The sequence below is a fragment of the Fundulus heteroclitus genome, chromosome 6, assembly GCF_011125445.2.
Source record: "Fundulus heteroclitus isolate FHET01 chromosome 6, MU-UCD_Fhet_4.1, whole genome shotgun sequence".
Classification (NCBI taxonomy): domain Eukaryota; kingdom Metazoa; phylum Chordata; class Actinopteri; order Cyprinodontiformes; family Fundulidae; genus Fundulus; species Fundulus heteroclitus.
Genome location: NC_046366.1, coordinates 16739223 through 16759028, shown reverse-complemented (window position 1 = coordinate 16759028; position 19806 = coordinate 16739223). Strand labels below are relative to the sequence as shown.

Below are 19806 nucleotides of genomic sequence, written 5' to 3'. Positions count from 1 at the left end.
TAAAAATGCAGGTTAAAGTTTTATATTAATTGAACTTTGGGTGGATTTTCCTGTTTCATTCCTCCAGACGGCAAATTTGGCTCGCAGAGCAGGGCTGCTGCTGGATAAACAGTATTTAATAATTCACCCAACAGCTGATGGTATCGTACAAATATAATTAAATGCTTATGATTTAACAATACAGTGAAAGAAGAGATAGGAGCCTGTGTTCCTCCGGCTAAGTCTCCGCTCTCTTTCTCTCCACCAACACAGAAAAGGTTCACTTCCAGCACACAGCCAAATTCATCAACCATTTAATCAGCGAGAAGGCCAACTACACTCTACAGGTGAGCTTCTCAAACCGTACTTATTGCAGAGATTTTTGGTTTGTTCTAAACATTTACTGATGTTGTCTAACAATAAGTTGTCAGCCAAAATTAATTAACAAATTAAGTATTTGTAAAGGTTCTACATTTTTAACAGATGATGTGTTTATTAAAAATATTATATATATATATATATATATATATATGTGTGTGTGTGTGTGTGTGTATATGTGTATATATATATATATATGTATGTATGGATCCGGACCTCTTCGGTGACCTAAAACTGGCCTTATCATTCCTGGACATCCTGGTGAAGTTTCTTTAACCTAAGGGTGACCTTTTGAGTTTCTTCTAATTTTTTTTTAAATGTTCTTGACTTGTGTAAAATAATCTGCTTTTCCTCCTGTAGACTGATTCGTGGTTCAGGTTTAAAAAGCTTTCTTCGTTGCTATTCTACAGATCTACCCAGACGAGGGCCACTTCCTGCACAGCGAGGGAACGCGGCAGCACCTCAGTCAGTCCCTCGTCAACTTCTTCGAGGAGTGTTTCCGGGAGCCAGAGGCCCTCCAGGAGGAGGAGGAGGATGAGGTGGAGGAAGATAGTTAAACACCTGCCCCCCCCCTCCGTCCCAGCCCTCCAGGCAGCCCTGGCCAGCTCCTGTATCACAGCACAATATGCAACAAAAGTCTTCGCCACCTGCCGTCCGATCTGAATCCAGTTCCAATCTGAAAGCACCTGCATGTGCAAACGGGGCGCCCGACCCGATCCTCTCTGCTCGACCCACGCTGGCTGCCTTTCAGGACACCGGTCAGACAGAGGCTGAATGAAAACTCAGACATGAACAGCTGGATCTCTCTCCGACTATCTGGACCAGTACTCCCCCCCCCTCCCCCTCTGCTGGACGAACAGAGGATCGACAACAGTTCAGCCAGTTTGTTGTGATAACCTTGCCAACTAACTTGATTATTGTGTTCATGGTTATTCAGAGTTGTTTTTTTCAGATTCTCTGTTCAGTGTCTTACTGTGTGTGAGTGGGTAGATCAGTCCACGGTGGCTTTAGAAGATGACGGCATAACGTTTAAACCCGTTCCACGCAAAGATTGTATAAATAATGAAGTTTTGATATTTTCTTTGTGCCCACTTTTCTTTATAGAGCTCTTGTTTTAGTCACTGTGCCTTACTGTGGGGGAGATGTTCACGTTAGGAGCCCACGCGACACCATAAACAGAGCAAACATGGTCCGAACAGAGCAGCAGAGATGTTTTTTTTCTTTCTCTCTCTCACCATACTTTGGAAAGAGCTTCATCTAAAATAAACAGACGTCACCTTGGAAGACAACGGTATATTACAAACCCACACACGTATCCGTTAGTTTGCCGTTTCCAGATACTCGAGGTAATTTGCATCATTTGGGAATTTGTTTGCTGTATGTCCTACAAAGTCTTTCCTCCTGATGTCATTTCTGTATCACCTGTGGTTTCCGGTCAGCTGCTGTACAAAGTGTATAAAACTGACATGAAATCTCTATGTTGTATGTGCAACTTGTATATAAAGCATTTTGAAATGTATTTTTGAATCGTTTTCTGAATCCAAACCAACAGATTGACATGTGCATCAAGACATCATGCATATTGCTTGATAAATAACTTTATTTCTTTACAATTTATGAGAAAAATAGACTCATAACTTAAAAAGAAAGGATCATTAATTCCAGTTAAAAGCAAACTAGATGCATGGTTTTATTTCATCCCTCTTTCCCTGCACCTTTTCCGCATACACCAATACTGTAACGTTAAGCTACATTAAACTTTATTAAATGCTCATAAATCTGTCATTTTTATGACTTCTCAAAATCTCTCAGGAGTAATACTTTCTTCCCACTGAGCAACTGCTTTTAATAAAAGACAAGAAGGTTTTCTGGAGATTTCTCCGGATTCAGACTTTGTTTGAAATTGAGACAAAGATTTTTCTGTTGTAAAGTTTGATATATTAATCTTGCTGTTACACAAAATGAACTAACGCGATGTAGTCAAGAATGTAGCTGTGTAAACCTGAAATATCAGCTCAATTTATCAAGCCATTGCTTAATTGCAAAAGTGTTCCAGCGTTTTCAGAGATTTCATTTTGCGACCCTTTCTTTGGAAACCTGATAAAGATTTGTCAAGGTTTGGAGATGGTTTTCCTTTACATCCCACCGACCGCAGCGTGTTGCTGCCGCCCCACACACCTGGGAGCCGATAAAAGTACTTTTTGATTAAAAAGCATCACACTGACTTTTGTCACTGTGACTCAATCTTTCTTTTGGTGGATCATAAAAGCATCGTATTTTTAAAGACAGAGCTCCATGTACGCCGTTATACCAAAGCAAAGACGAAATGCCGCACACATCAATTTCTACCATGGAGAAAATTTATTTCCAGTGTTTCAGGAGTCTTTGCACATCCTTCACAATCTGAGGAACATCATATTCAAACAAATAATCCAGCTGAATCAAACATCCCTCCTCCCCACAGACGAACAAAACCGCCCACGACGGCCACCATCGGCGCCGTTTCACAATACTGTACTTGGATCCTCCGATCTGATGTAGATGCAAAGTAAAGCAGCTAAAAACATGGCATTTATATGTACATTTAAATTACTCTTTTTTTTTTCTTTTCTTTTTTGTTTCACAATGAATATTTAAAATTCAAGTTCTGTTAAAACAAAGAGATGAAAAAACAAGTGGAGAAAGATGTATAAAACATTTAAGACCAGAGTGGAATGCCTAAAGAATGGAAGCTCGGCATTTTTCGTTACCAGCAGAATGACTTGAGTCGAACGATTATAAAAAAAAAAAAAAAAAAATGTCATTCACAGCAACATGTTTAACAAAAGACATTATGGCACCCATAACATTTCATTGTGAGGCACTTTCTTTTTGTAATTAAACATTTCTTTTCCTCCTTGTCTTTCCACTTCATTCCTGCTGCCGCTCACCGATAGACCGCCTGAACCAGAAAGTAAAACAGCTTAACACATGCACCAAAAGGGATGATGTTCACTGCCTTTTAAACCACGCTGCAGGGATGAACATGAACCGTATCGACTATTTGCATAAGTCCAGTCACCTTTATACCTCTAGAAAGGCCCCTTTGACAGCAGAGAGCTTGGAGGCAGTCAGCAGTCGCACACAGGCTGTACCAAAAACACACTTCAAGTACACAGAAAAATAAGAATATGTACACTTTAGGATGAAAACAAGCCTGTAAAGCCTTTAGTCAGTATTACAGCAAGCACGTCTGTACATTCTTCATTTGGTTACCGACAGCCTCGCTGACTTCAAACATTGTAACTTTCCCAACACAAAAATAGTTTCTTCTGCAATACTAAAAATCTTAAACTACTTCCTATTATTATAAGTCAGGTCCTCCTTATAGCCCCTCAACGACACTTCCCTAGACGTACTTCACTAGTTCACCGTTTCATTAGCAACAGGTCCTTTTTTTTTTTTTTTGACTTATCTGTCATTAAAAACATGAGAAAATAAAAACATATAAACATTTGTTCCATGCTTTGTTCAGAGGGTAGATCTGTTTTCATGACTGCACTCACATCAGGTAAAAGACACACTCCAGACAACTTTTGTAAACATGCTCATTCACCGACAGAGTTGGTCACGCGACAGAGAATATAGAGACAGGAATACATCTCACACACACACCTGTCACAGGTATTGGTAGAAGCGCGAATGGACCACCTGGGAACTATTGAGCTTATGAGGGTGAGCGGTGGCTGACAGGCTCAGATTTTTACCCTGCGCGATTTCCCCATTCGGCGCCTCGGCGGGATGACGCGCCAGTTCGGAAGAGGACGACGCGCCGGAGTTCTGGGAGTTTGTGCTGCACAGCGCCCCAAATTGTTCTGAGAGGTCCAGGCTGACCTCTGGGTTGCTGGTACGGTGGCGCTCGCGGGCAATCCAGTCCCCGATGGAGAAGTCCTGAGAGCTGCACTTTGGTTTGAGTCGGTCCACGGCTGAGAGCTCCGAGCGCGAGCCGACCGCCTGCGACCAGTCCCCCAGGACGGACAGCTCCGCAAAGTCCCTCTGCCCGCCCATCGTGTGTCTGCGTCTGATGTTCTTCTTCTTACTGCGGCCCTCTGGGGACCGGCTCCTCTGGCTGCCCACGCCAAACATGTCGTCCACAGACGTTCGCAGGCGCACCTTCAGTCGATCGGTGATCTTCAGCTTCCACGCCGGCTCCGTCTTATCCAGTTCGCTCCGGGACGACGAGCTGAGACTGGCGGTGGAGCGACCTTTGGCTGGACCCGCGGCCTGCGACAACCTGGCGGGATCTTTGTCGCCAGGGGCTCTTTCCAGCGAGGACTCGCTTTCGGTTTTCTGCTTGTTAGCTTTCTTTCTGGACAGCGTGTCACATTCGATGAGTCTGTGCGATGGGAGCAGTCGGGGAGCCTCCAGAAGCTCCCTCTGCTCGGCTTTGCCGACGCTGAACACCGACAGGTCGCTCTCGCTGTCCGTCTCCACGTGCCGGCCCTCGCTGATGAGCTCGCTCCTCTCGTCGTCCGCGTCTTCCCCCCCTCTGCTCTCTGACACAGACTGCACTTCAGGACTGAGCGTGCTGGCCTCGGCTCCGGTCAGGAACGTCATGGAGGACGTGGTTGAGTAATCCGAGGTGATGGAGCAGACCTCTGCTCCCGCTCCACCGGGACATGCGTCCGCACCCAGAGCCGCAGGCTTGTGTCGCCTCGCTCTGGGCAGCGAAACCTGAGAGCAGGTGCTGTTCATGGTACCGAGGTCGGACACGGTGTCGTCGTAGTTGGAGGGCGGGTCTGACAGCGAGGACTGATGAGCCATAGGCATGCGGTAGTTGAGGTTTGGGGAGTTGGAAGGAGAGGCGTACGGAGGCATCTGAACGCTGGAGGATACGTCCTCTGGAGGGAGGGGGGCCGAAAGCTTAGACTCCTTCCTTATGGCTTAGTCCAGCCGACCCCCCGGGCTGTCCCTGTGCTTGTCTTCTTCCCTGGCTTCATCCGTCAGACCGTCGTCCTCCGTCTGGCTGTCCTGGGACCACAGAGGCTTCTGGCCCTCCTCTGGGAACTCCTTTTTGTTGAAACAAGACTCCAGGTCATCGTCTGAACTGCTGAGTTGGGATTTTTCTTTATTCTTCTTGCGTTTGCGGTTGGCGAAGAGGGAGGAGCGCAGCATTTCTTTGCTACACTGATTCCCTGAAATCCACAGGCCCTGGTGACATAAAACCAAAACAGCATCAAACACTTGTCAAAGTGTGACGCTGAAACTCGTGTATGTGTGTGTGTGTGTGGGCGGCTGCTTGACCACAGACGCCATCTGAGGTCTAAACCTTGGGGTTCAGTCTCAATCTCTTGAATAAACTTTGTTTTCCAATCCTTCTGATTGCTAGTCTAGGTAGTTTCTTCATAGTAGGCACATCTGGTCTGTCGTTCTGTTAACTGTGACATCATCCAAGGAAGACAGGCTCACCCGCTACTACCATCTAATGTAGAACAGATTACTAGATCAATGTGTGCTTCTGTGCTTTTTTGTCCCTCTTGTTGTGTCTCTGTTCTGTCTTCTGTAACCCCAGTCGGTCGAGGCAGATGACCGTTCATACTGAGCCCGGTTCTGCCGGAGGTTTTTCCTTCCCGCTAATGGGTGAGTTTTTCTTCCACATGTCGCTTCAATGCTTGCTCAGTATGAGGGATTGCAGCAAAGCCATGTACAATGCAGATGACTCTCCCTGTGGCTCTACGCTTCTCCAGGAGTGAATGCTGCTTGTCGGGACTTTGAGGCAATCAACTGGTTTCCTTATATAGGACATTTTTTACCAATCTGTATAATCTGATTGATTTTGACTTTGTAAAGTTCCTCGAGATGACATGTTTCATGAATTGGCGCTATATAAATAAAATTTTATTGAATTGAATAGTCATCCCTCTCGCTGGTTTCCCCTGTTGGCATCAGTTTTTCCTTACACTCAACTTTCCACTAATACACTTGGGAACAGCCCTCTGAAAAGCTCTCTTCTTTAGCAATGACTGCTGGACAGCTGCCAGGTCAAGCAGTCTCTCTCATGACTGTGTAGAAAATAACATAAACATGACATTTCTGTCTAAGAAATCCCTGATCTAATATTTACCTTTTTTTCTAAGAACCTAAGTATCGAGCCTAAAAGAAAGATACTTTTTAAATTAAAACTACCAACGCAATTGAACATTATTATACAATTTGAAGATACTCAGCCGCAGCTGTATGAATTAGGAGGAATAATGAATTTAGAAAATGTTACCTTGGATTTATTGGAGTCAGGACATGCCGGGTCTGCATTAAAAACAAGATAGTCGTCAGTAAATGAAGGCGTTTTGAATGACAAAAAAAGATGACACTTTTACGTTTGCAAAGATTAAAATAGGCACGATGGACATGAGAGCAGCTAGACAAAAGCGGATGACACGTTTCTGATTGAAGTAAGAAAGAGACAGGAAGAGAATTAACAACAGTCAGCACTGAATGCAAAAAGTGAACAGCGCAGCGGGTGGTGCCTGAGATGAAGGAGAGGAGGTGAAAACCCGGCAGTCAACGACACAAAAAGCAGCTCATGCTCATGTATCGATGGGTCGACGGCACATCGGGGACAAACACGGCAGTCACAGAGCATCACATGTAGCCACCAACCAGCTGAACGCATTCTTTCCCAACTCAAGACGTCACAGAGGAGGGGGAGTCAATGAGTTTGCCCTAACTGGGGGAATTTAAGGTTGCCCTGAGTGTGTCAGATCAGTGCATGTGTGCAGGCAAGCCTAGGTGTAACACACACGTTTCTCCCTGAGGCCTCCTGCAGTGAGCTTAAACGTGTAGCCTGTCGCCAAAAAAAATAAACAACAGAAAAGGCAAAACAATAATGCGCAGCAGAACTCTATAGACTTTAACTGCAGCTAACAATGAGAAGCAGACTAATATGCTGTTCTAAACACATACTTACACAAACTTGGAGGGCACAGACACTATAAAACAATCCCTGCTTATGGTTCCAAAAGGCAACACAAAGGGGTGCAAATAAAAATACTTTAAAGGATTCTGTATTCTCGCAGTATGAAAAATAAATTATTTTTACGTTAAAAAGCCACATGACACAACCAAAACTATAACAAGCAATCTGCAGCAATCAATCGGCCAGGGATCAAATTCAACCTGTTCTTTCTTGAATGTTTCTGCCGGGTGATCGGCGAGTTGAATACTAAATGAATAAATCTTTTAATGTTCATTACAAAAGCTTCCAGAACTGAAACCTCCCTCTTTTTTCTGTCCATAAAGGCACCAAAAAACATTTTCTAGGAGTCACTTCCTTTTAGGTTTAGTTTAGTAAAATCCCAATATATGGTTTGATGTATTAATGGGAATAACCTTTAAATCCTTTAACTTTGTTGGATTTTATGCAACTCTCCCTACCCTGATACCTGCAGCATAGATTTTTTGTCTATGGTTTGTGTTCCCATAGCTTTTCACTGCTGAGTCAAAAATCTCACAAAACACTTTTATGCATTATAGTTAGATGCATTATAGATGCATCAATGAATCTGACAATTTTCTGCTTGATTTGTCCCGACTGGTGTGAAAAGCAGCTCTGAAACTCAATGATCCTGTCTTTTTCTAACCAGCGAACGCACCGTACATGCCTTGGCTGATCGTTCAGTGCGAATGCTATTAGCAAGGTTCCTACAAAATGTTTTGTCCAAATTCCAAACTTTTCCAGACTCAAATCTCCACTATTTTAAAATATAAGATACAAACATTCAGCGTGTATTTATGACAGATGTTTCAAGGGACGGAGTCAAAGAAAGGAAGGAAATGAAGAAAAATTTAGCAAACAACAAAAGGAAGAAAGGGAGCACACAAGAAAGGACAGTGAAGGAGGGCAGGTAGGACAGAAGGGCGGAAAGAAGGAAAGACAAGGGGAAAAAAAAGAGGTAAGAATATGTGAAGGACACAGGAAAGGAAGAACATAAGGAGGGACAAAGATTATGGAAGGTCACAAGAGAAAACGACAGGAACAACACAAAGAACAAGGAAGAAAAGACAAAGTAGGAGAAAGGAATGACACACTGAAGCAAGGTCAACGCACTTAGATAATGTGACAGAGAATCAAGTCTGGAAATTCAAAAAAAATTTTCTTTCTACACCCTTTCTAAAGCTTTTTCCAATCCCTACTTCTCCAGGGAACCTGTAGTTACAGAGTGACGAAAACTTCAATCATTAACAGCATAAACTCTTTCAAGTATAACGGGGGAAGCTGAGACGGAAGAACCGTATAAAAGCATTTGATTCGTCTTGTTTCTTTGCATCTTTTATAAATAAACTGGCCTTGCCTAAAAGAAAACTATATTTCTACATCAGGTTGACACATTTCATTCACTGAAAAGTAAATCAAAAATTAGTCAGACTATTTGAGAAAAACCAACAAGTTTGTGCTGGCTATTTAAGGTCTGATCAGTGCATTTTTATGTATTTATTTAAACAATTTGTGTGCTACAAACAAATAGAAAGATTTATTCACTGCCGTGTGAACTGATGAGGAAAATCCCGCTCCAAAAATAGTCAGTAGAGGGATGCTTTGTTAATTTTAGTCTAAACGAAACTGTTAAAAGTTAAGCTAAATAAGTTGCAGGTTGGACTAATAAGGGACAAATCAGCACTGGACAGCTCCACCGAGTTGCATCCATCTGTTCTGCTATTCTAACTCCAGGTAGTAGTCACTCAACAATGAGCCGACTGACGCTAAAAATCACAGCTATTTTTGCTGTTTGTGGGTTTGGTGTGATGTAGGAAAACAGCGAGTGATTGACATGGTTGTCAGGAGTTATGCAACAGAAGGGGAAGAGGAACTTTGTGGGCATGTGTCTCTGTAGGTGATGGTGTTAAGTTGGGAAATGTAAAAAAAAAAAGAGACAAAAATGTTTAAATTAATACATCACAGACAACAAATAAAACAAAAGACCCCAAAAAAAGGCAGCATCTGAAACCTGAAAAAAACATATTTTAAAGATCTACGTGTAGAAACAAATTTAGCCTCCATTTACATGCTGGTTCATTTAATGTGCAGCCTTCACACCCTCTGCATCAGTTCGCTCCCACTGGGCTGGGTTGTGGCTGTATGAGTGGATTGTTTGTGTGTGCCGGGGAACATCCAGCTCAGTCCCAACCCTACGACCCCACCCTCAGACATCATGACAGATTATGCCACATAACCGGAAGAGAACCTGAGGTTGTCCGTACCATGCTACTTGTCCTTGCGATCAGCTTAAAAGACAACAAGAGACAGCAAAAGGGCTTTCAGAGAAAGTGCAGCAGCGTGGCTCTGTATCCCCTCAGTTTAGGGTACTGGTTTAAATATGAGATGTGCACAGCACAAGAACAATGACAAACATCGACTTCTCTTTCTTTCTTTATCTTTTTTTCCTCCTTTCCGGCCAAATTTAAAAGAGCTGCGGGTTTCTGCAGACTAGGCAGCTACACTGGGCACAACACTCGTCCTTCTTCCTACAGTCCCAGCTGTCCATCACTGACAAAACAGAGTCCATCAGGGACACCATCGAGTGATAGACGCCGCCCACTTGGCCTGTGTCAAGATGGGGTAATAAGTGAGTGCTGGACAGGGATAAGGGAGGAGAAAGAACACACTATACACAGAAGGGCACAGGTCAGAAAGGGTTACAACTTCCATCGTTAGGTTTTTGTTTCGTTTAAGATTTTCTTTGGGAAAGAACATGCCGGGATTATGCGAGAGATGATGAGGAGGGGAAGAAAAGAACTGAAAGAAAAGGAGTCGTCATTCAACATAGAAAAAGCACAGGGAGAAATTATACGACTTAAGCACGGGAAATAAAAGAGTAAAGCAAAGAAATGAACAGAAATAAAACTTGGACAAATTTATATCTGGGCAGAAATAAAACAAACAAAACAAATGGTGACAAAACAAAACTGATTCAAAGTAAATAAATCAATAAAAAAATAAGCTTTGCTGCAAGGTGTTTCTCAGCAATTTTCCAGTGATTAAGCAACTTCATGGTATAACACTGAAAAATGACTGAAAAAGCTTGCCGTAAAATACTCACAAAAACAAAGCTGGTGTTTTTGCTCTCACTAAAAGTGTTTAAAACAATTAAAAGATGTTTTATACCATTTGCAACTCAAACTATCATCGATTTTATTTCACATATTTCCATTTCCTATGATAACACATATGGTATGCAGTTGTAAAAGAAAAAGAAAAAAAACGCTTCTGGGTTACCTGAAACTTCACCAGATGAGGCAGGAACCCGGCTAATGTTAGAGAGCAGGTGGCCAATATTGGGCACAGGCTGAGACTGAACTGTGCTTTCCTGCTCAGCGGCAGTCTGGAGCATCAACAGGGCAACAGAAGAAGCAGAGAGCAGAACAATATTAGCGACATTTTACTTCAAAGCAGGCAGCCTAGTTAGTGCCAACTGTAGAAGAGGTAAACATTTCCACACACTGCACTTGAGGCCAATCTTTATGGCTGAAATGTTAACTGCAGTACTGACGTACCTGGCAAAACGATTCTTACATCTTGCATATTTTGTCACATTACAGCCACAAACTTCTGGTGACAGACCAACACAAAGTAACGCGCAAGTCATGCCTGCGCTTCCTTTTAAAGTAATAGCCATAATTGAATTTTAGTGTACACTGCTTATCACCCTGAACCACCCTTGACTCAACACATGGTGGTGGCAGCATCATTCTTTGGGTGCCCTTGTTTAATATGGACAACGAAGCTGGTTAGAGTCGGGGGGACGGATGGGCCTAAATACAGAGAAAAAATAGGAAGACCATAGGTTATATTCTGAAAAAAGTCTCGAGGCTGGGGACACCTTCACCATCCATCTATTATCTATGCATGAGGCGGGGTACACCTAACCTGACTCTCGCCAGACGTATGTCGCTCAGCCTAGCTTCACTCACATCCATCTGGGACCTCTCCATAGGAATTGCCTTTTTTGAAGGCTGGGCCTTATCAAAAATCTTTGCATATGATTGGATAAGCCACTTGTCTGTCATCTTTATCGACGTGCTATTTCAACCACTAACATTGAAGCCAACCCGTGACGCTGTGAGAGCGACGCAGAATAAAAAAAAAAGAAAAACACGTTTTATTGACAGTGAGCTGACAGGAAGAGGGGGGAAGACAGGCGGCAAAGCGCCGCGTGTCGGAGTCGATCCCGGGCCGACCACATTGAGGACTATAGGCCTCCTAATATGGTTTGTGCTAACCGCTCCACCGCGGGCGCGCCCCCGAAAACAAAAATGGCCAAATCCGGTCGGGAGAAGGGCGAAAACATGGTTTCCACCAACAAAAGCCTTCAGAGCCGTCCTCTGATGTTCTTTTAATGAAACAATATTAGGTAGATTGGACAACACGGAAGACATAGCAGCATATATGTTAACGCTTGCTTCCTCGATGCGAGCCGCCATTGCTATCAAAACAGTCTCACGTCACGGTCGCTTCTCCACTACGTCACATCTATGAAACTCCAGCCCTGCGTCCTGATTGGCTAGACAATAAAATTGGTTGGAGAAATCACTCTCTTTGGGAGAGGTCCCAGATGTATGTGAGTGAAGCTAGGCGGAGTGACATACATCTGGCGAGAGTCAGGTTAGGGTACACCAGTACCAGGCGGGGTATCGCCAGTCTATCACAGGGACAGACAGGACAAACAACCATCCACGCACACACTAAAGGTCTAGGATGTGTATGTATTAGAAATGCCCTGTCAAAAGTCCAGACCTAAATCTAATTTTAAATTCACGGCAAGACGTAAAAACTGACTGATGATGTTTAAGCTGTTTTACAAAAGACCAAAGGGCCAAAACGTCAATATCTAGATTATGTTCACGTACTGAAACAAGTACTGGCTTAATGAGGAGATGAATGCAAAGTCATGCCACACTTTTCAGAATTTTACTTGCAAGAAATTCAGAAACTGTGCATTAATTTTCCTACCGCTCCACAAATACCCACCGCTATATGTAGGCCCGTCACATCAAATCTAGAGAACTTTGCAGCTGCAATGTGACAAAATGTGAACGAGCTCAAGGGCTATGAATACTTCTGCAACCGACTGAAAACAAACTCCCACTTACAACAGGATCCTCATTGGCATCTTCCATAAAGAACCAGTCAAACTGCAGGAGAAGGTTCTCTACGATCTTGCACTGGTCGGGCATGTGATTGACCATGTTGGTCATATTGTCCTCCGATGTTCTGACCAGAGTCGGGCCGAACACGATTGCCAGGTTGCGGGGCTCCATCTAAATACGCCGGCAGATAAAGACAAGTCAGATTACTCGACAAAACGCTTAAGAGGGTAAAAGTCAGGATCTGACGCTGGCAGGTCGCACCTTGTTCTGTTCGCAGTTGTCCGAAACCCTTTTTAGGTGAGCGCAAAGGAATTTCAGAGTTTCAAAGTGATGAGTGGGTAATTCATAGACCTGCAAAAGGGGAAAAAAAAAGAAAAAACAGTATCAGGATCAATTAATGTTTAGTGCTAATGCTACTTAAATGTCCATCAAGTCAGAATCTACTTACAAGCCTCTTGAGCTCCTTTAATCGCTCCACTGAGTCTTCTGTTCTGCTGGCTTCAATAAATTTATCATACTTTTCTGATAACAGAGCAGAGAAACTCATAAACACAAAGACACAAAGAGGGTTTCTTGACCAATTAGGACTTTTCTTCATATAGTATTACCATTTGTAAACAGAGGCTCTGGAAGTTTTCGGAAGAATAACTTTAACAGACTGCTGATGACGTTAAGGTCCCTCCATTTCTGCAGAGATTTATACAATTTATAGAGTTGCAAGGCAGCAGCACTTACAGTGGAAATCAATGTGTCCCACAGGACGCTATAAGACTAATTGTTGGTCACTCACATCTTCCTGGATGTCAATGTCGCCCATGCCTTTGGTGTTGAGCTCCTCCTGCATGCTAGAGATGGCGGCGTTGTTTCCAGGAACTCTGTAGATGCCGGTGTACTCCAGTCCCCGCTCCTCCACGACCTTACAGCACACCTCCACGAGCAGAGGGACAAACTGCACAACAGCCAGCAGGACATAGCTCCCATAATTCAACAACTATGCAACAAGGAACATCAGCTCACACCAATGTCACAAACCAGAATTTGTGATTTCACTTGCAAAGATGAAAAAATGAAAAAAGAAAATGCTGCATGACATTAATACAAACCAAACAGTAAAAAAAAAACGCACCCTGTTAGTTTGGGCAGGTGGGCAATCTTCAAGCCGGACACCAAAGGTGATGCCAGCTTGCTTTTTCTCGAACGGTTTCTTAATTATTCCAGCTATGCCAATTTTCCAAGCTCTGTCTCGAGGGGGACTTGGGTCATCTGTAAACAACCCCAGAAATCAATGAGCCACCCGAGACGACGGATGTTCTAACCACAGTAAACGATCCCGACGATGTTACCTTTCAGCGCCCTCCGCTCCTCTCCCGTTTTGGCTCTGGCTGGCTTGAGGCTGAGCGATGGCCGGACGGGTTTTGGGGAAGGCTCTGATCTGCTGCTGGGAGCACTGATCAACACAAAACGTTGGAAGAGCTTAAAATAAACATTTTAGTTTCTGTTTGGCAATCCATTTAAACAGTGAATACTTGCTCTAGGTAACCACCAGGGGGGGCAATGCAGCACGCTACATACCTCATGTTGTATTCTTTGATCTTTCTACTGATCAAATCCTGGCTGGTAACAAAAGCATTCTGTAAAAACAACAACAAGTGAGAATTTAGATTATGTATCCAAATATATTTTCTAAAATGACATTATTTATAGTAACAGCAGCTTTGCTAACAATGTCTTGAAACTCAAACCTGAAAAGTATTTAGAACCAGTTTTTTTTATCAACCTGCTTAAAAGTCATTGCATATAGCAAACTGTAGCACCAACAAAAACAGGAACGTATCAAATCCTCCATATTACTAAAAGTTAAAATTGTATTGAAACATTTTTAATGACACCAGAGTCTGTGAATTTTCTGCTCAGCTGTGATACAGTAGGAAACTGAAATATGGGATATTTTCCTGACAAGTGAACACCCCTAAGCTCCATCAGATCACACTTACCAAGGACAGTCTTTGGTGTGGAAGCAAATGTTATTCTCAGCATCAGAAAGGTCATTAAAACATGAAGTCAAAGGAAGCATAGAAGAAAAAGCTGCTACAACAGGACAGGACTGTTTGTGGGTGCTGATCCTTTCACTTCCATGCTGCGTTTTGTTATTTCATATGAACCGTTTTCGGGCATAAAAGGCAGGTCATCTGCCACAGGATGTAAACTCGTACTTGCCTTGGGGGTGTTTAGTCGACTTAGGCGGGCTTAAAAGGCTTAAGAAGCTAATTGTTGTCATCAAAAGATGCTAAAACTGTTTAAAATGTCACCAAATCAGTTTGTTTTATATCAGTGAAACCCTGTTTTACATGGACTCCTTTCTCTCACACAGTGCGACGCGTCGCCTCTGCTTCTGATAAACATAAGCAATGACAGCAATATGAAGGAGTCTTTTTATCTTAATAAGCCAAACCTGATATCGCCATGTTAAAGTTTAAAAAAAAACATTCAGCCACTGTAAATGTCCATCATAAAAAAATGCATAACAACCGAACACTAACAACCATTTTTTTAATTCAAAGTAATTAACACCAATAAGGGACTCTTCGACAAATTTGAGGTCTTTTTAAGGGTTTTTAAAACTTATGTGAATGACAAAGTAACTTGTGTAAGGTAACTAATAAGGTAATTAATAGCCAACAAATAACATTAAAAATTGTTGTCAAGGCCAGTTAGGTGTTAAGTTAATGGTACAGACCACAAAATGGGATTTTCAGGAGCAGATGTTTTTTAAATCTACATAAATGCCCGGACTTCGTTTTGTCACAGAATTAAAATAAAATAAAAAAATGTATTCCTCCGCCAGATCCACAAAAGAAATGTAACAAATGAATGTGTTTTCCTCTGGATGATTTTTTTTTTTATTTAATCAATTAAGACCTAACTAAATCTAATTTAAGAACATTATAGAAAAAGTGGTCATATTTACTCTTTAAATCTTAAAATTGAGACTTTTACAGACTTTTTTCTGTCTTTGCAGAAACCCTAATAGGATTTGAAAATGTTAGCTAGCCAAAAGTCCTTAGTCAGAAACTCAATGTAAATGAGAAGAATAAAAACTTTTTTGTGGCGTGAACAAATGAGGGAATGAATAAACATCCTTTTATGTTGATGATAAACAAACACCACTGGCAATAGTCTTGCTGAAAGATGTCTTTATGATCAGCTCTCGTTTTCCTTCACACCCCAGACGTATTTGTCCTACTCAGGTAAAACAGGTTTGAAGCCAGCTATTGTTAACTATTTTAAAAATACATTTGTGATCCTATCCTTTCACTGATCTGTGATTTTGGTCACAGACATACTTGTGTCACTGAGCTAAAAAATCTAATTGGTTTGCTTCAACCTGCTTGTTTTTTCCCCCTACATTAAACAGCTATGATATCAGTGGAGGAAATAATGACAGCATTACGGTCAACTCAAGAGATGGCACTTAATGATGCTGATTTGGCAACACACACACACCTCCTCATCGGGGTTACTGTTTTCCTGGATGACTCTGATCCATGAGAGCATGTCTTCCCTCCCCTCTGCCTGGAACAGATACTCGCAGTCTGAGGTGGTTAATCGCAGCACATTCTTGCGTCTTGTTTCGCTGTAGGAGATGTCAATCAGACAAGCCTTGATGCTGATTCGGAGCGGGTCCTCGTCAGACTGCGATGACGCGTGAGACAGAGCATCCTTCTTGTCTTTGTAGAGGGTCAGGGTGTGGCCTTGTAAAACGGCATACATTTGTTTCCAGGATCTCATGCCCCCACCAACACGCTGCAAGATAGAAAAATGCTTAAATGGCACATCACTGATGCACAGAGCTTATAAATGAGAGCTTGGGTGTGAGAAGAAGACCTTGTTCTTTTCCGTGCTTAGTTGCCTGAAGTTAAGCAGCCCCTCCTTGGAAGAGTCCGCAAATACATCTAAAGATGAGTCCCTACGAGATCCAGAATCGCTAGTGGGTTTATGCCCATCCAGAGTCTGCAGGGGGGAAAATAAGACATAATGCTGACGTTAGGAAGTGACTGAGCTTGACATGAAAGAGAGTCAGAAGGGAGGATGATGTACAACAAAGACCTGCAGATAGAAACAGACTGAAGATGTCACAGTTAAATTGTCACAATGACTTTACCTAAAATAATGGATTCCCAAATAACCACAACAAAGATTTTACATCAAAGTACATAAAAGAAATAAAACAAGAAAAAACAAGTGAACAAGATTAGAATAATTTCTGCGGATGACACCATCTTGAAAAAAAAATGACTGGCATCTTTTGGCTCTAAAAGTAGGGCTCAGTACATTTAGGTATTGAAGTTTGGATTAAGCAGATCTGATGGAAGGCTTGGTGGAATGCAAAATGTTTCATTTCTGTACGATTTTTATCAAAGATAATCATGCACTAGTGTCCATTTTTTTTATTCCGGTCTTTATCACCACATTTTTAATTCACAAACAACTTTCTCTTTCATCCAGAAAAAACAAAAACAAAAAATTATTTAGTTTTTTTATAATTAGAATTGACAGGATTTAGAATTTCAGAATTGACAGGTCAGAGATCAACAACAAACACCTGATTAGTGAATCTTAGTTTTTATTGCAGGTCTGATCTGATTTTGTCTCATAAAGACAACACATGTATAAAACAGTTTTCTGTTTCTGTAAAAACAGCAGCATAAGACAGCAGAGACTGTAGGAAACTAAAGTTAAACTGACCTTGGCAAATACTGCTAATTGTTTTTCTTCCGTAGTTCTATCGTGAAAGTACTTGATATTCAAAAAGAAAAAATATATATACTTTCTAACTTCCAGTGCATTTCCATTTACACTAAAAATACAAAGTTATACATTCTGTCTGACGTGTAGTATTGCATTTATTGTTCAATAAGTGCAGGACATTTATTACTTTTTAATCACAAATTCAATCAAATCTGGATGATTTGATTGAATTTGACTTTGTCAAGTGCCTTGAGATGACATGCGCTCTAATTTCCTTACTATTTAATGTTTAAATAGTAAGGAAATCAGAGGTTACTCAGATTGGATTCTTTTACATGCTATTACTTCTGTTACTTGCCCATGATTTAATTATTAAATTAATTAATTTAATTTAACCGAGCACATAAATGTTCTCGACTCTGACCCGTACATCAAACGGTAGTTTAGTTCCTCACCTTTCTCAGGCCTCTGAAGGACATATGCTTGCTTGAAGAACTTTTACATAGTGATAAAGAAAAAGGCAACGTCAGACAAACCAACACAAATTATCAAAGACAAAAGACCAAAAAAAAAAAAAAAAGTCTGCTCTCTCTCTTACCCTCTTCTCTCCTCCTGGTAGTTATCAAGACCCTCATCACAAGACTTGGACCGCTCTGTTTTACTAGCAGAGTCCGAGTCCAACAGGGCACTTCGCAGAGACTCTAAACATTTATGGTACAAACAACAAAATATTCTGTTTATTATTTTTCCAACACAGATTTAAAGGTTTAACTAAATACAGGATCCATTTTATTTTATCAAGACAAAGAAATTCTGATGAAAAAAAGAAAAAAAAAAGAAAAAAGAACTGCACTTCTATTAATCATCCCGACATTAGCCAACCCACTGCCATTTACCTTGGTCATGTGACAGCTGCCGACGAATAGTAGGGCACGGTGAGCCTTGACTGGAGGGTGCTGTGGCTATGGATGGTGCAACAGATATCACAGCAGAGGGAGGAATCGGAGCAGCCTCGCGGTCAACGCTGGGGCTGACTGGCTCGTCTATGACGACAATAAAATATTCAGCGTGAGCAGAGAGGTAAATTAACTTCACAGTGGATTTATACAGGTCTGTGACTGCACTGAAACAGGCCAGTGGCCCCTGGACTAACTGGACTGTGTTGAAAAGATGGCTGCTTTAGCAATTATCAGAGGGAATCAGGGGAACAGAAAGTCTTACGGTGCATTTTTTTTAATTAAAAAAAAAGTTTTGACACTACCACCGGCTACTGCTGGCACTTTAAGCCTGAAACAGCTCAAAGTACAGTACAGAGCTGTTCTCCGCAGCCAAGGGGCTTTTGGAGCTAAATTTAAAAGCAACTGCCCTAGTTCCAGCCTGAACCCAACTTCGAAACTGGGCACAGAAAAAAAGGATGCCACCGTCTCTCTAACAAGGCTTCTAACAAGGCTATTTTTAAAGGTTATATCCATCATTGATAAACTCCAGGGGGTTACAGTCTGTAATTCTTGTATTTTCCCAGAGAAAGCAACCTAGACCAATTAAAAAGCAATGTGAGATAGAGAACTGCCAATTCAATGCGATGCCTTTTTACCCTGTAATGATGGGAACTATGAGGCAGGAAAAGCTTGATTCAGATTTAAAAAAGTGTAAACAGCGTGGTTATGAAACCATCACAGAAAAGATGAATCCGACAGAAGAGGAGAGGCTCACAGGCTGAGAGGACTGACAGCTAAATCTGAGCGGCGCGTCCTCAGGCCCAAACCAACATTCAGGGGGAAAGGAATCTCTTTTCATGGTTGCAATATTTCTTAAATGAAAAATCTTAGAAATCAAATCGTCTGTGTGAGACTGTGTCTGATTGGGACAATGTAGTCCATCCAAAAATCATCCAACACCCACTGAAAATGTATTTAATTTACAAAATAAAAAGGAGGAGAATGATTTAAGCAGCTCGACACAACTAGCACTGCAAGAGCTTTCTCCAAATGAAACAACATGCCACTTATATTGAGCACATCAGCCTAAAAATGATTCCACCCCTTCATGACAAGCATCTTTATTATTTAGTGGAGACCCCGTTCATTCACTCTTCATGAACAAAAGGTGACGACCAGTCCAGTCTCTTCCAGGACTTCTGAATCTTAGCATTTGTGGACATCACCCTGTCTGAAAGTCAGACGGGGACATTTCTGGTACTTGATTAAATCCAGCTTGTCCTTCACACTATGGAGGCAAAGCAACCCTCAAGCAACACCGAGCCACCGCCATGCTTCACTGTTGGCACAATGTTCTTTTCACCCTTCTTTAACACAAGCTACTAATTCATAAATCCTCAGACATATAGTTTTGATTCAATGCTCTAAGGAACAGAATCCTCAAACCTTATTTCTATAGCGGTGAGCAAATAGGAGCTTAGTTTTCTTCTGCTTTTTTTTTTGTCAGTAGTGGTGTAATTCCTGGAGCTCAGCCATGGAGCACTTTAGCATTAAGTTCAGTTTGATGGACACCAAATGTCCAGAGGCTGCTGCCTCCAAGTTTGCCGCAGGTCTTTTGGCATCAGTAGAAGGTTTCTGA

General features: G+C 42.0%; 2 protein-coding genes across 2 annotated transcripts in view; one reads left to right on the top strand and one right to left on the bottom strand.

Annotated features, from left to right (window-relative positions):
- dpp6b (dipeptidyl-peptidase 6b) overlaps positions 1–1876 on the top strand; it is a 105709-nt gene extending 103833 nt beyond the window's left edge. The window contains exons 24-26 of the mRNA XM_036138198.1: positions 68–140; positions 253–326; positions 768–1876. Of these exons, the coding sequence (XP_035994091.1) occupies positions 68–140; positions 253–326; positions 768–914 (294 nt within the window). The 3' untranslated portion in view covers positions 915–1876. The remainder of the gene's footprint in view (positions 1–67; positions 141–252; positions 327–767) is intronic.
- Positions 1877–2699: 823 nt separating this feature from the next.
- arhgap21b (Rho GTPase activating protein 21b) overlaps positions 2700–19806 on the bottom strand; it is a 45395-nt gene continuing 28288 nt past the window's right edge. Inside the window, 16 exon segments of the mRNA XM_036138197.1 lie at positions 2700–5547; positions 6611–6642; positions 10610–10715; positions 12484–12651; positions 12742–12831; positions 12929–13002; positions 13089–13167; positions 13271–13429; positions 13607–13743; positions 13824–13927; positions 14053–14111; positions 15985–16284; positions 16366–16491; positions 17685–17724; positions 17828–17930; positions 18126–18272. Coding sequence (XP_035994090.1) covers positions 4015–5547; positions 6611–6642; positions 10610–10715; positions 12484–12651; positions 12742–12831; positions 12929–13002; positions 13089–13167; positions 13271–13429; positions 13607–13743; positions 13824–13927; positions 14053–14111; positions 15985–16284; positions 16366–16491; positions 17685–17724; positions 17828–17930; positions 18126–18272 — 3257 coding nt within the window. The 3' untranslated portion in view covers positions 2700–4014.